Source organism: Ictidomys tridecemlineatus, unplaced genomic scaffold (assembly GCF_052094955.1).
Source record: "Ictidomys tridecemlineatus isolate mIctTri1 unplaced genomic scaffold, mIctTri1.hap1 Scaffold_88, whole genome shotgun sequence".
NCBI classification, from domain to species: Eukaryota; Metazoa; Chordata; class Mammalia; order Rodentia; family Sciuridae; genus Ictidomys; species Ictidomys tridecemlineatus.
Window position 1 is genome coordinate 858,339 of NW_027526121.1, and position 19,552 is coordinate 877,890.

General features: G+C 35.2%; 1 protein-coding gene across 1 annotated transcript in view; it reads left to right on the plus strand.

Moving 5' to 3' along the window:
* The window catches only part of LOC144374779 (adhesion G-protein coupled receptor V1-like), an 87,074-nt gene that overhangs the window by 51,846 nt on the left and 15,676 nt on the right, over positions 1-19,552 (plus strand). Inside the window, 6 exon segments of the mRNA XM_078037515.1 lie at positions 1,611-1,785; positions 3,551-3,686; positions 5,460-6,565; positions 9,200-9,317; positions 10,091-10,262; positions 12,996-13,238. Of these exon segments, the coding sequence (XP_077893641.1) occupies positions 1,611-1,785; positions 3,551-3,686; positions 5,460-6,565; positions 9,200-9,317; positions 10,091-10,262; positions 12,996-13,238 (1,950 nt within the window).

Sequence of the window (19,552 nt, forward strand, 5' to 3'; positions counted from 1 at the left end):
TGTGCTGACTTAGACAAATGCTAGAAGGCTTTCTGTGATATGGTTGCACCCAAGTATCTGAGTTGTCCAAGTTCATCTCAGGAAAAATTATTGCCCAATCATTTCAGCAATTTGAAGAAGAACAAAGGCCTTACTTTCTTTTATTTTGATTCTGTCCATATAAGACAAAGCTAGGTCTGCTGTCTATGGCTATGTCAACATGATATCTGTTTGAAGATGTTATGAGATGTAATTCCTCCTTGCTCCTTCAGATGGGAGCTCAAATGACAAGCCTGGCTCCAGATGCTGATGTGGAATCTGTGTGGTTGAATGGGTAGGAATATGGGCAGATACAGTCTCTGGCCATTACAGAATGCTCTTTAGCTACTCTTTCCTGGGTATCTTCTTCATAGCAAGTGCATTTGCTCTGTCCTCTAAAGTGGAATCCACCAGCATTAAAAATATTGAAAGGAACGGTTTTGTTTTCTTTTGTTCAAGAATGAGTAAGGGAATAGAATTAACTGAAAGTCTCTGAAACATTGTTGGTTTTTTGTGTTCACTGGTTATTATTAAATAAATTCGTTTTATCCCAAGCCATTCATTTGGAGTAGCTAAGTATTTCTTACTCCTTAACTGTACACAACACTTTACCATCCACCCTGAAGGGCAACATTATTTGTGCAATGTATCCTCTGTACTCCTGCCAGTATTTACATGGTGTGTGTATGTGTGCTTGTGATGTGACTAGGATATGTTCCTATAGTCCTCTAGCCATGTAGCAAGCATGATCTCACTCAAAGCTCTTGGCAGTTGCTAACCAGAGATCTTGGTGACAGAGACTCTAGACTAGTGTCAAGTAAAAGTTGTCACTGTTGTTTTCTCCTCTGTGATTCCAGAAGCTGTCTTTCAGCATCCTCCCATACTCTTCTGCTATTCTTCTTTCTAATTTTAAAAGGGAAGAGTAAGTCTTACAATAAAACCATTGATCAAATTATATTCCAAATTTACAGTTATTGAAACCAGAAGAGGTAATCTGAGCTGTCTGAATCACAATGTGAAGCTAGAAATCTGGTTTTATTTTAACTCATTGACTAGAACTTATTTCATCTATAAATCACATGTCCTGGGATGTGATGCTTGTGAAAAGGACAGTTATTTTTTTAAAAAAATCTTTGACGTTTTCTGATCTTCACAAAAAGATATCAAGTTGAATCAAAGAATTGAAAACCTTAAGAGAAGGTCCAGTCCATGATGCTCATTTTGTAAATGAAGAAATATGTTGTTACATCTTAGAAAAAGGTTGGATTTCAGTTTTAGACAAATCAGGTTGTTATATTAAAATGCCATTTAATTTTTTTTGCTTTCATTTAATTATGGTTTTATTTATTTTTTGGATATTGTCCAATGAGGGAATTGCATTTTATTCAAAAAGAGAAAGCTATAGATTATAATCTAAATTATGAAGCAGAATAAATTTTCAAATATGAGATTTTATTTCTTAAATCTTTTTCAATTGAATATATTGTAAAAAAGGAAATATATAAACAAAAGGAAATTTGACATTTAACACTTCAAATTCCCTGGAAATTTTCAAATAAAACATGAAATAATCTAAACATGTTTTTCTTCAGGTTGGATTTGAATCCACTGCTTTTCAACTCACGGATATCACTGCTGGCACAAGCCAAGTTATGATTTCTAGGACAGGAACATATGGTGCTCTCTCAGTGACCTGGACCACAGGATATGCTCCTGGGTTAGAAATCCCTGAGTTCATCACTGTTGGTAACATGACCCCAATACTGGGTGAGTTGTAGTGTTTCTAGGATCAGCCTATAGGATAGGCAGATGTGTAACTGGCCAATTTCTTGGGTCATCCTTCCTCTGGACTCTAAACTATTAGCTTCCTAATATAGTATTTCCATATGTAAGTGATCAGAATTGTAAGAGCAGATTGGTGAGGAGGAGGGAAACTTTTTTTGAGACACATTGAAGACTTCATACCTTACCTCAAAACAGTGGTCACTAAGCAGAATGCTTTGCCAGTACATTAAGAGTTTGTTAAAAGTAGTTCTGAGTACCTTATTTGGTCCATATGGTAATTAAAAAGATGTAACTTTGCATTAATTTACATGTCCACTTGAATATTTCTAATAGAACAACTGTGGTTACTTTACATACTGAATTTTAAAAATTATATCATTAACTTTTTGAGCAAGATGTAAGCATTAGATGGTTTGACCTCTGACGTGTTATACAGAACCCACTCCAAATCCTTGTGACGGCAGTTATAAAGGAGATCTCAGTGGACTCAGAATCTTTGTACTTCCCCCTCCACCTGTCATTTATTTACAGTGTCCTCCTGGTCACCAGGCAAATACCATGTACCATCAGTCATAAATGTAGTGAATCCTGTGTAAGAACTGAGATCCACAGTCTCTCTGTGAAGATGGAAAGATTTTCATTTTCTCAAGTTCTCAGCCAAAAAATGGAATAAAAACCTGAAATCCTTTAGATGAGGGTGAGAGCCCAGGACAGAAAATGACAATATTGACAGGTCAGCTTGCAACCCAACAGGAATCCCAGTAGTTCAGAGTGAATTTAGATGCTTGGTTAAGAGCCACCATAGCATTAGAACTGCCTTGGTTACTGGGGTTTCCATAGCCACGGGATAGGTAATGTTGATATAATGTATCAAGTACTTCTTCTGCTTGATTTTCCTTTTAGCACATCCCCTAAATTAAAGCTATTTCATCATCTTTTTAATCTATTTTCTGTAATAACACTTATTTGTTACTCCCCTACCCTTTCTGTCAATTTTGGTGATATGCACAGCTCCTTCTATTCTATCTATCTATTTACTTTTGTTCTGGTAACAGCTTAGATAATTTAAAAATATGTATCTGTGAATACATTGCTCTTTAAGTCTGTGTATGTTACTGTGTTTACATATGAAATTAATATTTAGAAGTTTTATAATAACTTGATTATTTTAAAATTACAGAAGTTCTCCCAAATAGATTTATATCTTTAAATAGGCTTGATTAGCTTTTTTGAGTTTTTCTAATAAATTTGTCAACAAAATGGAAAATAAAATATAATGAACACCCACAAACTCACTGACTAGATTTAACAGTTATTCTACCATATTTGTAACATTTATTTTTTCTGAAGTAACCTAAAATAACATACATTCATTGTGATATTTTGTCATAAACTACTTCAAGACACATTTCCAAAGTATCCTGGGGTCAGTATTTGAACCAGTGCCTGACCCTTGACACTGAGTACTGGTCGACTCTTGCCTAACACTATTCTCTTTTCACTACTGGATTTGGCAGTTAAGCTGGGGCAGGGTAAGATAAGTGATGAATAGACAGGGACTGAAAGTTGGGTTTATGTGGTTAGGGCAGCTTCTGCAAGTTTATTTATATACCTTTCCCTCCCCCAGTTTTTAATATGTTATCTTCCAAAATTTTGGAAAAGAAAATATTTCACTACATGTGTAGGAGTCAAATTTCAATTTAAGAACCTAAGAGCAAGCCTGCTTCACTTTTCACATTTGTTTCAGGGAGCCTGTCATTTTCCCATGGTGAACAAAGGAAAGGAGTTTTGCTGTGGACCTTCCCCAGTCCTGGTCGGCTGGAGGCCTTCGTCATTCACCTGTCAGGTGTGCGGAGCAGTGCTCCAGGTGGAGCCCAACTCCGGTAAGACCAACCTGATTCTCAACCCAGAAATTCTCTGAGGAATGGTCTGGGGTATCAGTCACTACAGAGGAAAGCACAGGGGTCACTGACCTTGAAGCAGACGCAAACCATTTAACTGTAAAACAACATAGAGCCTGCATGCCAAAGACGCCGCCTGGGAGGCTGGGTCTCAGCAGCCACCACTCTGTTGCTTTACAGAACTCATCATGACCTTTAACTTGAGAGTGGTCACCCTGAATTCCATCTGCAGTAGGAACTGTGGCGTCAAATATGCTTGTTTTACAGGAAACTGTCTTTTGCAAAGCTACTGAAAATACCTGATTTCCCCCAAGTGATAACAAATAAGAATAAAACATCATAGTAGTGTAATAATGTTACTTATTCAATCAAGTAGCTCTTTGACTTTAATTTATTTCATTTTTTGATGTATCTATTGTAACTATTCATATGGAACCAAGCATATTTGCAATGAAATATATCCCGCCTAAAAGCAGTTTATTTTTCTCATGCCTGAGATGCACTTGGCCAGAACAGCAGAAGACAGATCTGAGAACCACACTTATTAGTTCTGGCTCTGCTACTGATTTGCTATGTGACTTTGGGAAAGTTACTTGGTCTTTCTGTTCCTCAGTTTGCTTATTTGTAAACTGTAGAAAATATGTGCACAAGACTGTTGTGCGTGCACACACATTTATGTGGGAGGCATCTGTTGGTGAAAACATGGCTTTAGATTACACATTATGCATATATCATTTAAAAAGAAATGGTTGTCCAGAGAACATATTTAAAGGTCATAAATTCAAATGCATTTAACAACACCAATAATAGCTTTCAGTGTTATAGTGCTTCTCCTAAACCACACTGTTTTATGCTGTGTATACACACACACACACACACACACACACACACACACACACACACATACACTCTTCGTTCTTCCAAACAGCCACTGTTTGAACTAGATATAACTAATTGTCCCATTTTATAAATGAAGAATGATTTATACATAAGGTAATAAACCTAGCATCTACACAGCTCAGTGTTCTGGCCGTAATTTGGACCCTGACTGTCTTGTCACAGGCTGAACTCTAACAACTAATTTATGTACTGATAGTGCTTGACAATATAGAGGGATAGGCCTGGGGTGTCTTCTTTAAAGGCACTCAAATTTACATTTAGTTATTTACATGTTAAACTCTGTTCGTCAAAGAAAATATGTCCATAGTCAGAATTAAGATTGATGGGCCACCAGTTCCAATTTTTGATATAGTTATTAATTCACAATAAAAATTCATAAGAAAAGAATAAAATTTTAAACCATGGATGTTTCTTCCAATTTATATAGAGAGTTTTAGCTACATTTACATGAGAGAATAGTCCCATTACTGACAGTTTGAGGAGATAAGAATTGTGTTCCTAGTACTAGTTAATATTTCTATTTGGTAGACAGAAACATTGTCTGATGTCTAGAGCATCACAGAGATTTTGGTCTTCTTTTACTCATCATTAGAGAAATGCTGAGGATTCAGATCCTTCTGTTAGTGGCCCCAGGATGATGGAGAAACATAGCAGAGACCTAAGAGCTCTTCATTTAGCCAAGACTTGTTAAGTAATTTCTCTGTCACTGTTGCTCATTCATTTCTTGGATATGGAATTTGTAAGGCCATGTCATTTATAAGATGCTTCATGAGCAGCATCATAAATGTATAAAAGAATACTCCCTATAGTGGTAGTTGTATTTTAATCAATTCTCATGGTTTTAAATTTTTCCAGATCAGGTTTCACCATTGCTGAAATTGAACCTATGGGAGTCTTCCAGTTTTCCCCTAGTTCAAGAAGTATCACGGTTTCGGAAGATATACAGATAATCAGATTACATGTGCAAAGACTGTTTGGGTTCCACAGTGATCTTATTAAAGTTTCCTATGAGACAACTCCAGGAAGTGCAAAGTCACTGGAAGACTTTGAGCCTATACAGAAAGGGGAAATGTTTTTTCAAAAATTCCAAGCTGAAGTTGATTTTGAAATAACCATTATTAACGATCAGCTTCATGAGATGGAAGAAACTTTTTTTGTTAATCTTACTTCAGCAGAAATTCAGGGACTACAAAAGTTTGATGCTAATTGGAGACCATGCCTGAATCTAGATTTCAGTGTTGCAGTGATCACAATATTGGATAATGATGATGTGGCAGGCATGGATGTTTCTGTCCCCTTGACAGCTGTGACTGTCGTAGTTGATACCACTCTCATTCTTATAGAAACTGATTCTACCACATATCCTGGCACAAGCGAGTTAACTACCATTCCTCAGACAACTGAGATGGCTGCCATCATTACTGAGAATACTGGTATGTCTGCCACCCCTGAGAATCTTGTCACCATTCATGGTTCATCTACCATGCCTGAGAAGCCTGACATGACCACTGTAACTGCCAGTATTTCCATTCATGGAACTTTTAGTCTTGTCCCCCCCATTGTTTATGTTGAAGAGGAGATGAAGAATGGCACATTCAATACTGTGGAAATTCGTATCCAAAGAACTGGTGGGTTTGAAGGCAATGTCAGTGTAACAGTTAAAAATTTTGGCAAGAGATGTGCTTAGAAGGAACCAAATGCATTGCCTTTTCAGGATATTTATGAAACCTCCAACCAGACCTGGGCAGTTGAAGAAGAAGACTTTGAAGAACAAAGTCTTATCCTTATGTTTCTGGATGAAGAAAGAGAACGCAAAGTATCTGTTCCAATTTTGGATGATGATGATTCTGAAGGGCAGGAATTCTTCTTTGTGTTCCACACAGACCCTCAAGGGGGAGCACAGATTGTGAAGGGAAAAGATGCCACTGGATTTGCAGCTTTTGCCATGGTTATTATTGCAGGTATCTTTTAAGTGATGGAGGTAAAACATGTACTTTTGTGGCCCAGAAGTTGTAATAAGATCAATCTATTTAAGTTTAGCTTGAGACAGTGAATTACTTGAGTCACTAGAGTTAATATTTTTTAATTGGTTCTTTTTAGTGATACATAACAGTAGAAACCATTTTGATAAAATTGTACATGCGTAGAATATGTCTTAATTTTAACTGGGATCCCAGTCTTATGGGCATACACGATGTTGAGATTCACCATGTCGTATTCCTATATGTACATAGGAAAGTTATGTCTGATCCATTCCATTGTTCTTCCCATTCCCATCCCCCTTCCTTTCCCTTGCATTCCCCTTTGTCTAATCCTCTGAACTTCTATTCCTCCCCATCTCCTTATTATGAGTTAGCTTCTACATATCAGAGAGAACATTTGCCCTTTGGTTATCTGGGGTTGGCTTATTTTACTTAGCATGATATTCTCTAGATCCATCCAATTACCAGCAAATGTCATACACACATTCTTATTTATGACTAAGCAATATTCCATTGTGTACACATACCACAATTTCTTTATCCATTCATCTGTTGAAGAGTACCTAAGTTGGTTCCGTAGCTTAGCTATTGTGAATTGTACAGCTATGAACATTGATGTGGTTGTACCAGTGTAGTGTGCTGATTTTAAATCCTTTAGATATATATCAAGGAGTGGAACAACAGGGTCAAATGATAATTCTATTCCTAGTTTTTTGAGGAATCTCCACGCTGCTTTTCAGAATGGTTACACTAAATTGCAATCCCACCAACAATGTATGAGTGAACCTTTTTTCCCACATTGTTGATAATAATTATTGTTACTTGTATTCTTGATACTTGCCATTCTGGTTAGAGTGAGATGAAATCTCAGTGTAGTTTCCATTTACATTTCTCTAATTGCTAGAAATGTTGAACATTTTTTCATATGTTTGCTGACCATTTGTATCTCTTCTTTTGAAACATGTCTGTTTAGTTCTTTTGCCTATTTACCAATTGGATTATTTTGTGGGTTTTTTTTTTTGGTGTAAAGCTTTTTGAGTACTTTATATATCCTGTAAATTAACACCCTATCTGAGGTACAGGATGAAAGATTTAAAATCAGCATGCCACCAGTCACATCCGCATGGTCATATTATCCCGAGTTGTTCACTCTGCCTGTAAATGTACCCTTCATCTTTTTCTCACTTGGCTCTTTTTCTTCATAATATTTCAGTTTTAACTGGATCATTAATTTGCTGATTTCTCTCATCTTTAATTTCATTATCTTTTCACATTTAAATTTTGGAAAGCACTTTTACAATAAAACAGGTTTGTCAGATTAGAAGTCTGGAGCATCTTACTAGAAACTTGACCTCAATTTGTTGTAGATATGGCAAGGAAAGCAAGCATTATTTTCATTAGATAATGTTAGGTGCTTCTGTTGTATAAACAAAAATAAATGAAGGCTCTGCCTGTGAGAAGCTTATAATCTACTTAAAGAGACCAAATCCCCACTGAAGGTGACGAGGAAACCATTGCTTCAGAACAGAAAATGCTAACACAGGTTCTGATGCAAGGCTAAGGAATGATGGCAGTGATCAGTTAGTGAGAATGGGGACTGGCTGAGGCAAGACCCACCAGGGCACCTGGACCAATGTAGCCCATCATGTGCTTGTTCATAAGACATGGACTCCACATTTGCTTACGTTTCACACCTGGGAAATAGAGCAGGGGCTGTTGACTATAAGCTTTCCTCAATCAGGACAGCTAAGAAGTTTCTGTGTCCTTAACTTAACCTAGTCTGTAGAAGTTCTGTCTGCTGGGAACCTCAGGAGTGAGATTTACAAGTGATGGATGTAAGCAGTTTTTGAAGGTGACTACTTTAGGGTCATTGCTTCTGGGATCACTTTGCAAAACCAGGTCACTGGGAAATAGAAAGCTGCTAAAAATGTACACGGGCATTTCTCTAGTCCTAGAAGCTCACTCATATGCTGGCCAGGATGTGAAGTGATTAGTATAGTATGGGGTCTGGTTTTACTCCAAAAGATATATTTATATCTTTTTTAGTTTGAAGGTTCCTGTAAACTTAAATGTTGCTCAGAAGAGTCAGAATTCCTTAGTAGTTTTGTTTTGTTCTGGGGTAAATAACTGAACATGTAACATGAACCCTTTTGGTCAGTCCACTTTTAGGAAGGTAGATGGGTTAAATGGAGCTCATTTATTCAAATGATATTAGTAAATGCTTACCAAATGTGAGCACTCTTCTTGGTGCTGGGAAGATAGTAGTAAGTGAAACAGCTGCTGCTGGATAGGTACCTTCTGTGAGGATACACAGACTTTAAAATTTCAAGTGCAATCAAATGTAAAGGAAGGTCTCATCAGAGAGATGAGTATATGTGTGTTAGGTGGGGAGGAGGATTTGGTGTTTTTCTTGAACTGTTTCTCAAGCTGTTTTCTACCTTGATGTTTTAGGGTAGATATTTGGTTTATTTCTAGTGAAGATCTTTAAACACTATAGCTCCCACTCCTCATTTCTGGATTTTTCACTTATGCTCTCTGAGTTGGCAAGATTCCTAAGGCATTGCAGATCTTGTAAATTCTTAAGTGTATTATAGCCTCCACTTTTCTTTTCAGGAAGTGATCTCCACAATGGAATCATAGGATTCAGTGAGGACTCCCAGGATGGACTTGAACTGGGGGAAGGAGCTGATATGAGGAGACTGCATCTTCTTGTCACAAGGCAGCCAAACAGGTGTGACTGATATGTGTGTGAGTGTATACACTAATTGGGATTCACACAATAGTGGAGACAGAATGAAACCTTGATAGTAGGCAGCATGGAATTTGATGTGTCAGTGTGCAGGTGCTGTAGTCCTTGATCTGGGATTTAACACATTTGGCTCATAATCATAATATAGGGCTGCCTCAAATGTTTCGTACTTCGTGAAGTACCTCACAGATGTCAGATTATGTAGGTCATCACTCCATCATATTTACTATTCTCTGAGGACTCCATATACCATTACACTCTGAGGGACACTTGGAGTAACAAAATTTTGTTTGCATTTAATAATATTGCAACAGCCTTGAATTCTGATGCATAAATATATTTGATATGCACGCACACACACACACACACACACACACACACACACACATTTTCCTTTTTTCACCTAAATGTTTTGTGAAAATGTAGGTCATCTTTTGCCCTTTATTGTAATAACAACTATTTTTAACAACAGTGTTGTTTCATAGAGAAATTTTTGCTAAAAGATAAGTGGGTTCTCTTTATTTTTTACTTTCACTTTTTTGGTACATGATAGGCAAAAAATATTATTTGCTTTCACATTCTTGATGTAGAATAGTTCCACAAATGCTTATTCATTACTAATAGAGTGTAATTGAGGAATACTGTGTAGACCTTGAGCCTTAACCTTTCTGTCATGGGGAGAACTGGTCATTTTCAGCATTATCAGTGGTGATGAACTAGGTACCACACTGCTCATGTGTTTGCTTTGTTCACAGAGCCTTTGAAGATGTCCAGGTCTCTTGGAGAGTCATACTTAATAAAACAGCCATTGTTCTCCAGAAAGAAGGAGTGAACCTGATGGATGAACTTCTGTCTGTGTCAGGAAACATGACGTGTACAGCAGGTCAAACACAATGCTTCATCAGCCTTGAACTTAAGCCAGGGAATGTAAGAAATGACGAGGCACAAGGCGGTAAACTTCCAATGTTTCTTTAGAAGTAATCATTTTTAAATCATTTTATGGAAACTCAAGCATATTGTTTTTGTTGAATTTCTTTGTATCTTGCCTAGTTGTAATGTCAAAATCATTTTGCTGGATCACAGATTTTAGACTGAGAATTTACTGAGAATTTGAATTTTTCAATTTTTGTAAAATAAGCTTGTCAATATTTCTTTGTCTTTTTTTTTTTGGTCCTCTGGCCCAGCTACTCATTGTGTAAACAATTCTTGAGTCATTTTCAACCAGATTAGTATTTCTGATTACTCTAACTGTTGAAAATCCATCCCTCCATTTCAACTCACTTGCATTTTTTCTGATGATTTATTGTTGGCTCTACATTAAAATGTATAAGATAATAATTAACTTAGGAAGCATGCTCTTAACTCATGAAATCTGCTTAAAATAAGCAGAATGTTTAAACATTTGTTGGAATTTTTAAAGAGCTTTTAGTAAGATATTGTATCCTTAGTATATTGGTTTTCTGCTTCTGAGCAGATCTGATCCCAGCAAAACTAATTTTATATTAGTCGGGGCAAAATATCACCCTGGAGTGCATCTGACTTAACTAGGAAAGAAATCTGCTAGCAGTTATACATAGAATGGGTTCTTGTAAGGTCTCCAGTCACATCTAGGAGTCTCAAGAGGCTCAGGTGTGATCTATGTGTCTTGTTTTCTCAGTAGATTTAAGCAATATTGTTGAATAGAATGTTTTTTTTTTTGAGAGAAGATACCTTTGCCTCTGGTCTAATTATGTGTAGGCACCATCTGTACACTGCTCAATTTTAGATAGTTCTTCACTTAGATTATAATATATTCTTTTTGACTGCAAGTGGTTGTAAGTAATGTTATAATCATCATGACAATGAAAAGGAATATTTTACTGGAAAATGAAGGAAAGAGTCTTTATATAATATGCTGAAATCTTCAGTTGAAAGAAATCATTGTGAATTCAAGCTCACTTGGTCATTAGGGAATAATAGCTCTTGAATATATTTACCCATACTTTTCTAGTGTTTTATTTTATGGTATTTGCTAAATTTGGCTTCTCAAAAGTGGAATAAATACAGTTATTTCTGTATTTCAATATTTGCTGACAGTTGATCAGAAAGAGTGAAGAATGATATGTACCATATGAAAGCTAAACACATTTCTTCACGTAGCAAAATGAAATTAAGGGTATTTATTGTGTGACTAAGATGCAACTTATTCTTGGATAATATGAAGGATTTCTTGTATTATTTCACAACATAATGATTATCATCAAAATGATCATGAAATGATCATGGTAGCACATGCCTGTAATTCCAGGGCTCAGAGGCTGAGATAGGAGGGTCACAAATTCAAGGCCAGCCTCAGCAACTTAGCAAGGCCTTAAGCAGCTTTGTAAGACCCTATCTCAAAATAAAATAAAATAAAGGCTGGGGATGTGGATCGGTGGTAAAGTACCCCTGGGCTTAAGGCCCAGCACACATACACAAAAATCACAAGTAATGAATAAGGTCCTTGCTGATAGATGAAAATGATGCATTGTATCAAATTAGACAATCTCATGAGCAGTTGAAAACCACATCAGCTTAGCTTTTTTGAGTCGTGCCAGGAAGCTAACAGTACTCCTAAGGTTTTTAGATTATGTATAAGAGTGAATAATTCATAATGACAAATGACTGATAATGTGTTTTAAAGTTGAATTCAGACTTTAGAAAATACATTATTTCAGAATGTTGAGAAAGTAAAGATGTAGAACAGAAGCAAGGTACAACTAACAGAATATATTTAGACTTATTTGAATTGAATTTTGTGAAATTTTGAAAAAAATATGAAATTATAGAATTTATTATTATCAATATTTGGTCCTATACATTTAAAGCTCTTTAAAAAGAAAAGATATCAAAGTAAAATCTCACAAAGTTAAAACCCTTTTTTTCCCCCATCCTCAGTGTTCTTCAACTCCATACCCTGTCTTGGTCTCTTCCTGCTACCTCCAACTGAGGCAGCTGCTGTCCTGAGTTTTCCTTTATTCTGTTTTTCTTTATTTGTTTTAATTCTTTGCATGAATATCCATTAACAACATATATTGAAACAGTGAATTTTTGGAACTTTATTCTTTCAGTATCTATTTATGTACCTTCATATATATATGTATTATATATATATATATATATATATATATATATATATTACTTCAAAACAATATTTTCACTCAGCATATTTTGACATCCATCTATGAGTCTTTTCACTATATCTCTATAATATTCTGTTTTATGAATACATTTTGTTTATCCTTTTGCTCATGTACTATGTCAAGCTGTCTCTGAATGTTGGTCTTCTGGTAAGAAGCTTACCTAAAGTAAATGTATTTTTTCCAAATATATGCCCTTTTATTTTATTTTTAGGTATAAATATTAGCATGTATCAAGTGCATAAAATGATGGGTTTCTTTGTAACATTTTCACACATGCATATAACATGCTCTGATGGTATCCACTTTCCTTATTAAGGTTACTTAACCCCTAAAAGTAAATCTAATTCTCTAGTAACCTACCACAAGAATTTTATTTTTTAATTGTATATTCATTTCTATAATGATCTATGTGTATTAAAATATTTCTTGATGCTGGAACTGCCCCCAAATAGAAATAAATTGGTAGTAGTTGTATATATTTTTCTCTTGTCATTGTCAGATACCTCAAGTTGAAGTGTATTTTTTCGTGGAACTCTATGAAGTCACTGCTGAAGCAGCAATAAATAACAGTGCCAGATTTGCACAGATTAAACTCTTACAAAGTGATGAACCTCTAAGCCTTGTGTATTTTTCTGTGGGCTCTCGGCTGGCAGTGGCTGAGAAGAAGGCCACTTTAATCAGTTTGCAGGTGGAAAGAGATTCTGGGACAGGACTGATGATATCTGTTAACTTTAGTACTCAGGTAAGCTTACAGCCTTTAGTCACATGTATTAAGGTTTTCTTCTTTAGCTATATATAACAAGTGTAGTAATAAAACAGACAATAATTGATAGATTATTTTCTGAGGATGCCATTATAATTCACATTTTATTTATTACACTAAGCTTTATTCTTGCAGCAGGTCAATTTTTCTCTCATCAGTGACAGGTTTTAAAAATGTTTTAAAATGATAAACTTTGATTTTTCTTTGTTTTTGACAGTTAATTACAGAATTCAAAGCATCTGGTATAAATCTGTTCTATTAAGTCTCATAAAAGTTAAAGTTTTTTCAGAATGTAACTATATGAGATCAGAAGGAAAAAAGTACTTGCTATGTTCTATCTCTGAAGTAGTTGAAAATTTCATTTTTTAGAACCTCAAACACTGATTATATTTTGGGTTTCTTCAAATACATGAGTTTGTGAGACCTCACTGCTACATTTTCACAATCATCCTATTAGGTGACTTCAGGGTAAAGGCAAGGAGCAGATGGGTATAGGAGGCTCCCAAGAACAATGCTGTTAACACCAAGTCACCAGATCTAGTTAGCCCAAACAATGCCCTATACTTTTGAATGTTGATTTTTTACTTTAACAGCAAAACTCTTAAATAGCTAAGACAAGAATATGTATCTTCTTTACACAAGGCATGCTTGTGGGATTAGAGATGGTCCCTCAGCCCTCTCTTTTTTTCCCCTCTTGACTCTTGTAGCCCCAGAAAACCCACAGTTTGAAAGCTATCATTCTAGACAGTCCTATTATTTATACTGTTTAAGTAGCCCATACTTGGTGACTCTAGACCTCAAGATTACAAAGTTTTATTAGAATTTTTGTACAATATATGCTTGGTTGTATCACTATTAGGTGATACAACTGTTCTGTGCTCAAAAACCAATTTTGTGCATAAAATACAACGTGTGTATGGCCAGTGAGCTGTAGACATGCATGGGAGACCAGGCCTAGCACTGTGAATAGTAAGCTGTCCTGCAGGTTCACCAGGCAGAGTAATTACCTTTGTAACAGAATATAGATCAACTCACAAAAAACAACATTCTGTTACATGAGACCCTAGAAATAAACTGTATTCTACATACCTTGAGGTGGTATGGTATAGTTGCAGATAGAAGTATTTTGATTTATAGTTGGAAGATCTTAGTATTTTTTCTTATAGTATTTAAGATAGGAAGAAAAATGAGAGAAAAAAAGCACATGCTTCATTCTTGCTCTTCTTCCATGACACATATCACTACATGCTCACTACTTGGGAGAATAGAGGGGGGATGGAGATGAAAAGCAGCTGATAAAAGAGATTTGAAGTACATTTAAACTATTTTATACTGGTGATACATATAGATGATAGAATAATTGAAGTTGCCAAATGAAGAATCTGATGCCAATATCACTAACATATTTCTTTACACTTTTTCTAGATGTGTCATAAGTGACTCTTGGTAAGACATGTTGTCACTAACATGTAGCTCTTAAAGGACATTTATGGGACAATATATGTCATTAATTTCTAGTTTACCCTACTATTATGATTAATTTTATATGTTGATTTGACTGGCCCACAGGACGCTAATATATTTTGTCAAACCTTACTCTTGTGTTTCTACAAGGGCATTTTTCGATGAGATTTACATTTAAATCAGTAGACAGAGTAAAACAGATTGCCCTCCTAATGTTGATGAGCATTATACAATCATGTAGAGGCCTGGATAGAACAAAAAAAGCTCAGTTGAGTAAAGAGGAATTCTTCCTGCCTAATAATCTTTAAATTCAAACACAGTTTTTCTTGCTGTCACAGTCATATTGAAACATTGGCTTTTCCTGAGTTTCAGGCCTACTGAATTCTGAATTGTGACTACACCATTGGTTTTCTTGGTTCTCAGACCTTCACACTTGGGCTATTACTAAACCATAAAATTTCGCTTATTTCCAGATTGCCATATCACCCTGAAGATCTTGGGATTCGTTTGTCACCATAACTGCATGAATTAATTTCTTATAATTCTCTCTCTTTCAACATACATCTATAGAAACATCCCCCCTATTAATTCTGACAAATACAAATAGTACCTTGCAATAAATAATAAACTTAGTAAAGAGTATTCATGGCAGTGCTGTTAAACCAATGCCATTTCAACAAACACAAATGAAAGTGAAGAATGAAATCTGTAAAGTTTTCTAGGAATGGAGGGCTTCTGTTTCTGGGAAGATGGAGTCAATGTAACTTTTCCAATAAGTACAACTGAAGACAATCAAAATTATTTATAAACAACATCAGAAGACTCTGAAAGCTGGAGAGGAGAAAGCAGAGGAGCTAGAGAGCTGGGGATCTAAGTGGTAAAACAGTGGTGGGTTCCCAGTGTTTTCTTTATGCTTTGAATCCCAAACTTTGAGCTAAAGGTAATGATATACAGAAACACTAACGGGAGGAGATTTTTTAAAGCCCTCACAAAATCTGCTATCTCTAGTGAAAGGAACAGAAAAAGAGTAGCCTAGCAAGATAGATACTATTTCAGCCAATCACCCCAGAAAAAAATCTGTTTCCACACACCAGCAAAGAATGGATGAGGAATCTAGATTTCTACCTTGCCAGAGGCTTCAGGCTCTCTGCTGGCACAGTATTAGAGAGACCAAGTTGAGTGTCAGGACTTTCATCATTATCTAGTAGAATAAAATGGAACCCAGCTCCCTCATGGTGTTCAGGGATGCTCTGGGGAGGCAGTAGGAAGGTACTAATGCCCTTCTCAGTCAGGGAAGTATCAGTTGAGGATGAGTTTGGAATCAAACTCCTACCTGCACTTAGCAATAATGAGGAATCTCCTTCTGTCAACAGAGAACAAGTGGGAAAATTAGGCTTATACTTTCACATGTCAGTAATAAAGTACATCTTCCCTTCCTTTGCCAGAGCAATCTCAAAAGAAGCCAACTAAAACAGAAGACTTAAATAATATTCAAATCTTGTAAAATAACATCCAAAATGTCCATGTTTCATTTATCAATCATTTGTTCTATTAATAATGCAAAGAGACCTAAAATGGAATGAAAAAAATAAAAATAAAAAGGATAAACAGGTGCCTATAGTGAGATGGCAGAAGTAAAAGTATCTGACATTGTAATAGAGCCATCATCAAAAGGCTTCAATGAAGCTAACCCCCATTAAGGGAGGGGCTAGTGGAAGAATAGAAATTATGTAGATTAGAGAAAGGGGAATGAAGGCAAGGGAATAGGAAATGGAAAGACTGTGGAATGAATTTAGCATAGTTTTTTTTTGTATATTTATAGATGTACTAGAGTGAATTTTACCATTATGCATATCCACAAGAATGGGGTTCTAATTAGAATAAAATACAATTTATGCTCGTATAACTATATGAAAATGGATTCCACTGTCGTGTATAACTAAGAAGAACCAATAAAAATCCTTCAATTAGCAATTACAAACATTCTTGAAATGAGAAAAGTAAAAAGTTTCAACAAAGAAATGGGAAGTGTTAGCAAATAAATAGAAGACAAAGAAGAGAAAATGGAAATTTTAAGAGTGAAACTTGCAATAACTGAAAGTGAATTGATAGGCTCAGTAGCAGAATGAAGGGAGCAAAGTAAAGAATAATGATCTTTGAAGATAGAATAATAGAAATTATCCAATCTAAACAGCAAAAGGAAAATAGATTGAAAAAGATAAAAAGAGCCTCCCAATGTAACAGTAACAGAAGATCTAACATTGTGTCATTAGAATCCTGAAAGAAAGAGAAATCAGGAATGAAAAATACTTGAAAGAATAATGACTGCAAAATTTCCTAAAGATTGTAATCTGTAAATCCAAGAAGAAACTAAGAAAACTCCAAGCAAGATATGATACATATGAAAATTAAATACAAAGAGAAATATTGAGAGAAAGAGAAAATATGAATATCTATGGGACAAAACCAACTTGAACAATAGCAGATTTCTTACTAATCATGGGATCAGGTAGAAGTGGTACAACATTTTTCAAGTGCTGAGGTAAAAGAACCATCAACCCTGAATTCGATTTTGAGGAGAAATATCCTTCACAAATGAAGGAGAAATTGAGGCATTATAAAAGGAAAAAAAATAATTTATTGCCCACAGACCTATTCTGAAAGAATAGCTAAGCTAAAGTTTTCTAACTAGAAAGGGAATTATAAAAAGAAAAAATGTGGAACACCAGGAAGGAAGACATGATAAGCAAAAACAGAGAAAACAAACAAACAAACAAACATGAAGAGACATTAGAGAAGATGTATATATGAATAAAAAGCACATTAAAAGATATTCAACATCATTAGCTCTCATCAAAATGCCTATTTATAAACCACAATGAAGTATCATTGTATACACTTAGAACAGCAAAAATTACATCAGTGACCATACCAAAAAATGTTGGAAGGATTCAAAGATACTAGCTCAGATCACTTACTCACTGCACATGGGAATATTAAATGGTATAGCCACTCTGGAACAGAATTTGTTGGTTTCTTAACTAAACATGAACTACCAGATGACCCAGCGATTGCACTCCTGGGACATTTATTCCAGGGAAATGAAAACTTATGTTCACATGAAATCTTGCACATCAATGTTTATAGCAGCTTATTCATAATAGCACAAAACTAAAGCAAGGCAGATTTTTTATAAAAGAAAATATCCACTCTGTTTTAAAATTTTTTAAATTTTTTTATGTTTATTTATTTATTTATATTTTTTAGTTGTAGACACAATACCTTTATGTGGTGCTGAGGATTGAACCCAGTGCCTCACACATGCAAGGCAAATGCTCAACCAACTGAGCTACTGAGGCCCCAACAACATTTTCTTTTTAATGGGTGAATAGTTAAACTGTAGTGTCTCCATACCCTGAACCACAACTCAGTAATAATTAAAAATAATCTATTGATACATATGACAACCAGAGTCACCTCCGCATGATCATGCTAAGTGAAAAAAATCCCCAAATTATATACTGTATGATATCATTTATATAATATTCCTAAAATTTAAAAAAATCTTCGAATTGGAGTTTAATGGTTTCCAAAGATGAAAGAGGGGGTGGCATAGAGTGCAGACAAAAGTCAACTGAAGGATTCTTTGAGGCTGAGGCAGGAGGATCACAAGTTCAAAGCCAGCTTCAGCAACTTAGCAAGACCCTATTTCAAAATAAAGAATAAAAAGGGCTGGGAACATGGCTCAGTGGTTAAGTGCCTATGGGTTTAATCCTTGGTACCAAAAAGAAAAAGAAAAAAATGTCTTGATAATCTTGTCTATATTAATGCCAGTACCCTGGTAATGATTTATATTATAGTTATGCAAGATGCCACCAATAAGGGATACTAAATAAAGGGTGCAAGAAATCTCTTTTTATTATTCTTATAAATGCATGCTAATCTACAATTATTGAAAAGTAACAAGTATGATTTTAAAAAATCAAAATATAATTTTACCTCTCTGGTGTTTCATTTCATTTGCATAACTTCCTGTTGCTTCTTTGCCCTGCCTTTCTTTCTTTCTGAATTTTAGGCATATTGCTAGAAGATAAAGCTGTGTAATTCTGCTTTCCAAGAACTGGCAAGATGAGAACACAGTAATGAACCAAGTCACCATTTTGTTATGATGATAATGATTTTCACTTTACTTAGGAGAGATTAATGAAGTTAGAATAGTCACTATAACATCCATATACTTTGTTAGGTCAGCATTCCCATATACATAAATACATTCCCATATACATAAATACAGGCAGCATATATTCTCCAATATTTAAGTCTTGATAATATAAAGAAGAAATTTTCCATCCTAATTACTTGAAATAATGAAAAGATCACCCATTCTAGTTATGCTTCCATTAAATAGGCCTATAGCTAAACCAAATTTGAAAACAGATTCTAATCATCTATATTTTAAACCAAATTTCAAAACAGATGCTAATCATCTATATATTTGTGCAATAGCTCAGAGTACACAAGTTCAAGAAACACTGTGAATTTACTTCTTATTCTTATAATGCCTGTTTATTCAAATGTTTCTATATTGACTTTCCAATAGCATACTGCTGATTGTTTGTGCCACATTTTTATAAATATAAGAACATTTTGATTTTTTTACTTCCTTTAAATATTGGAATTACGAAACAAATTCTACCAGAAAACAGTGGACAAATGTATATATGCAGTTCATACTAATCAAACACCACCACCTCTGTGAGAAATCCAGCTTTACCAGGAATTTAAAACTAGGGGCCATGAACCCCTCTCTGATATATGAGGTTATCTTA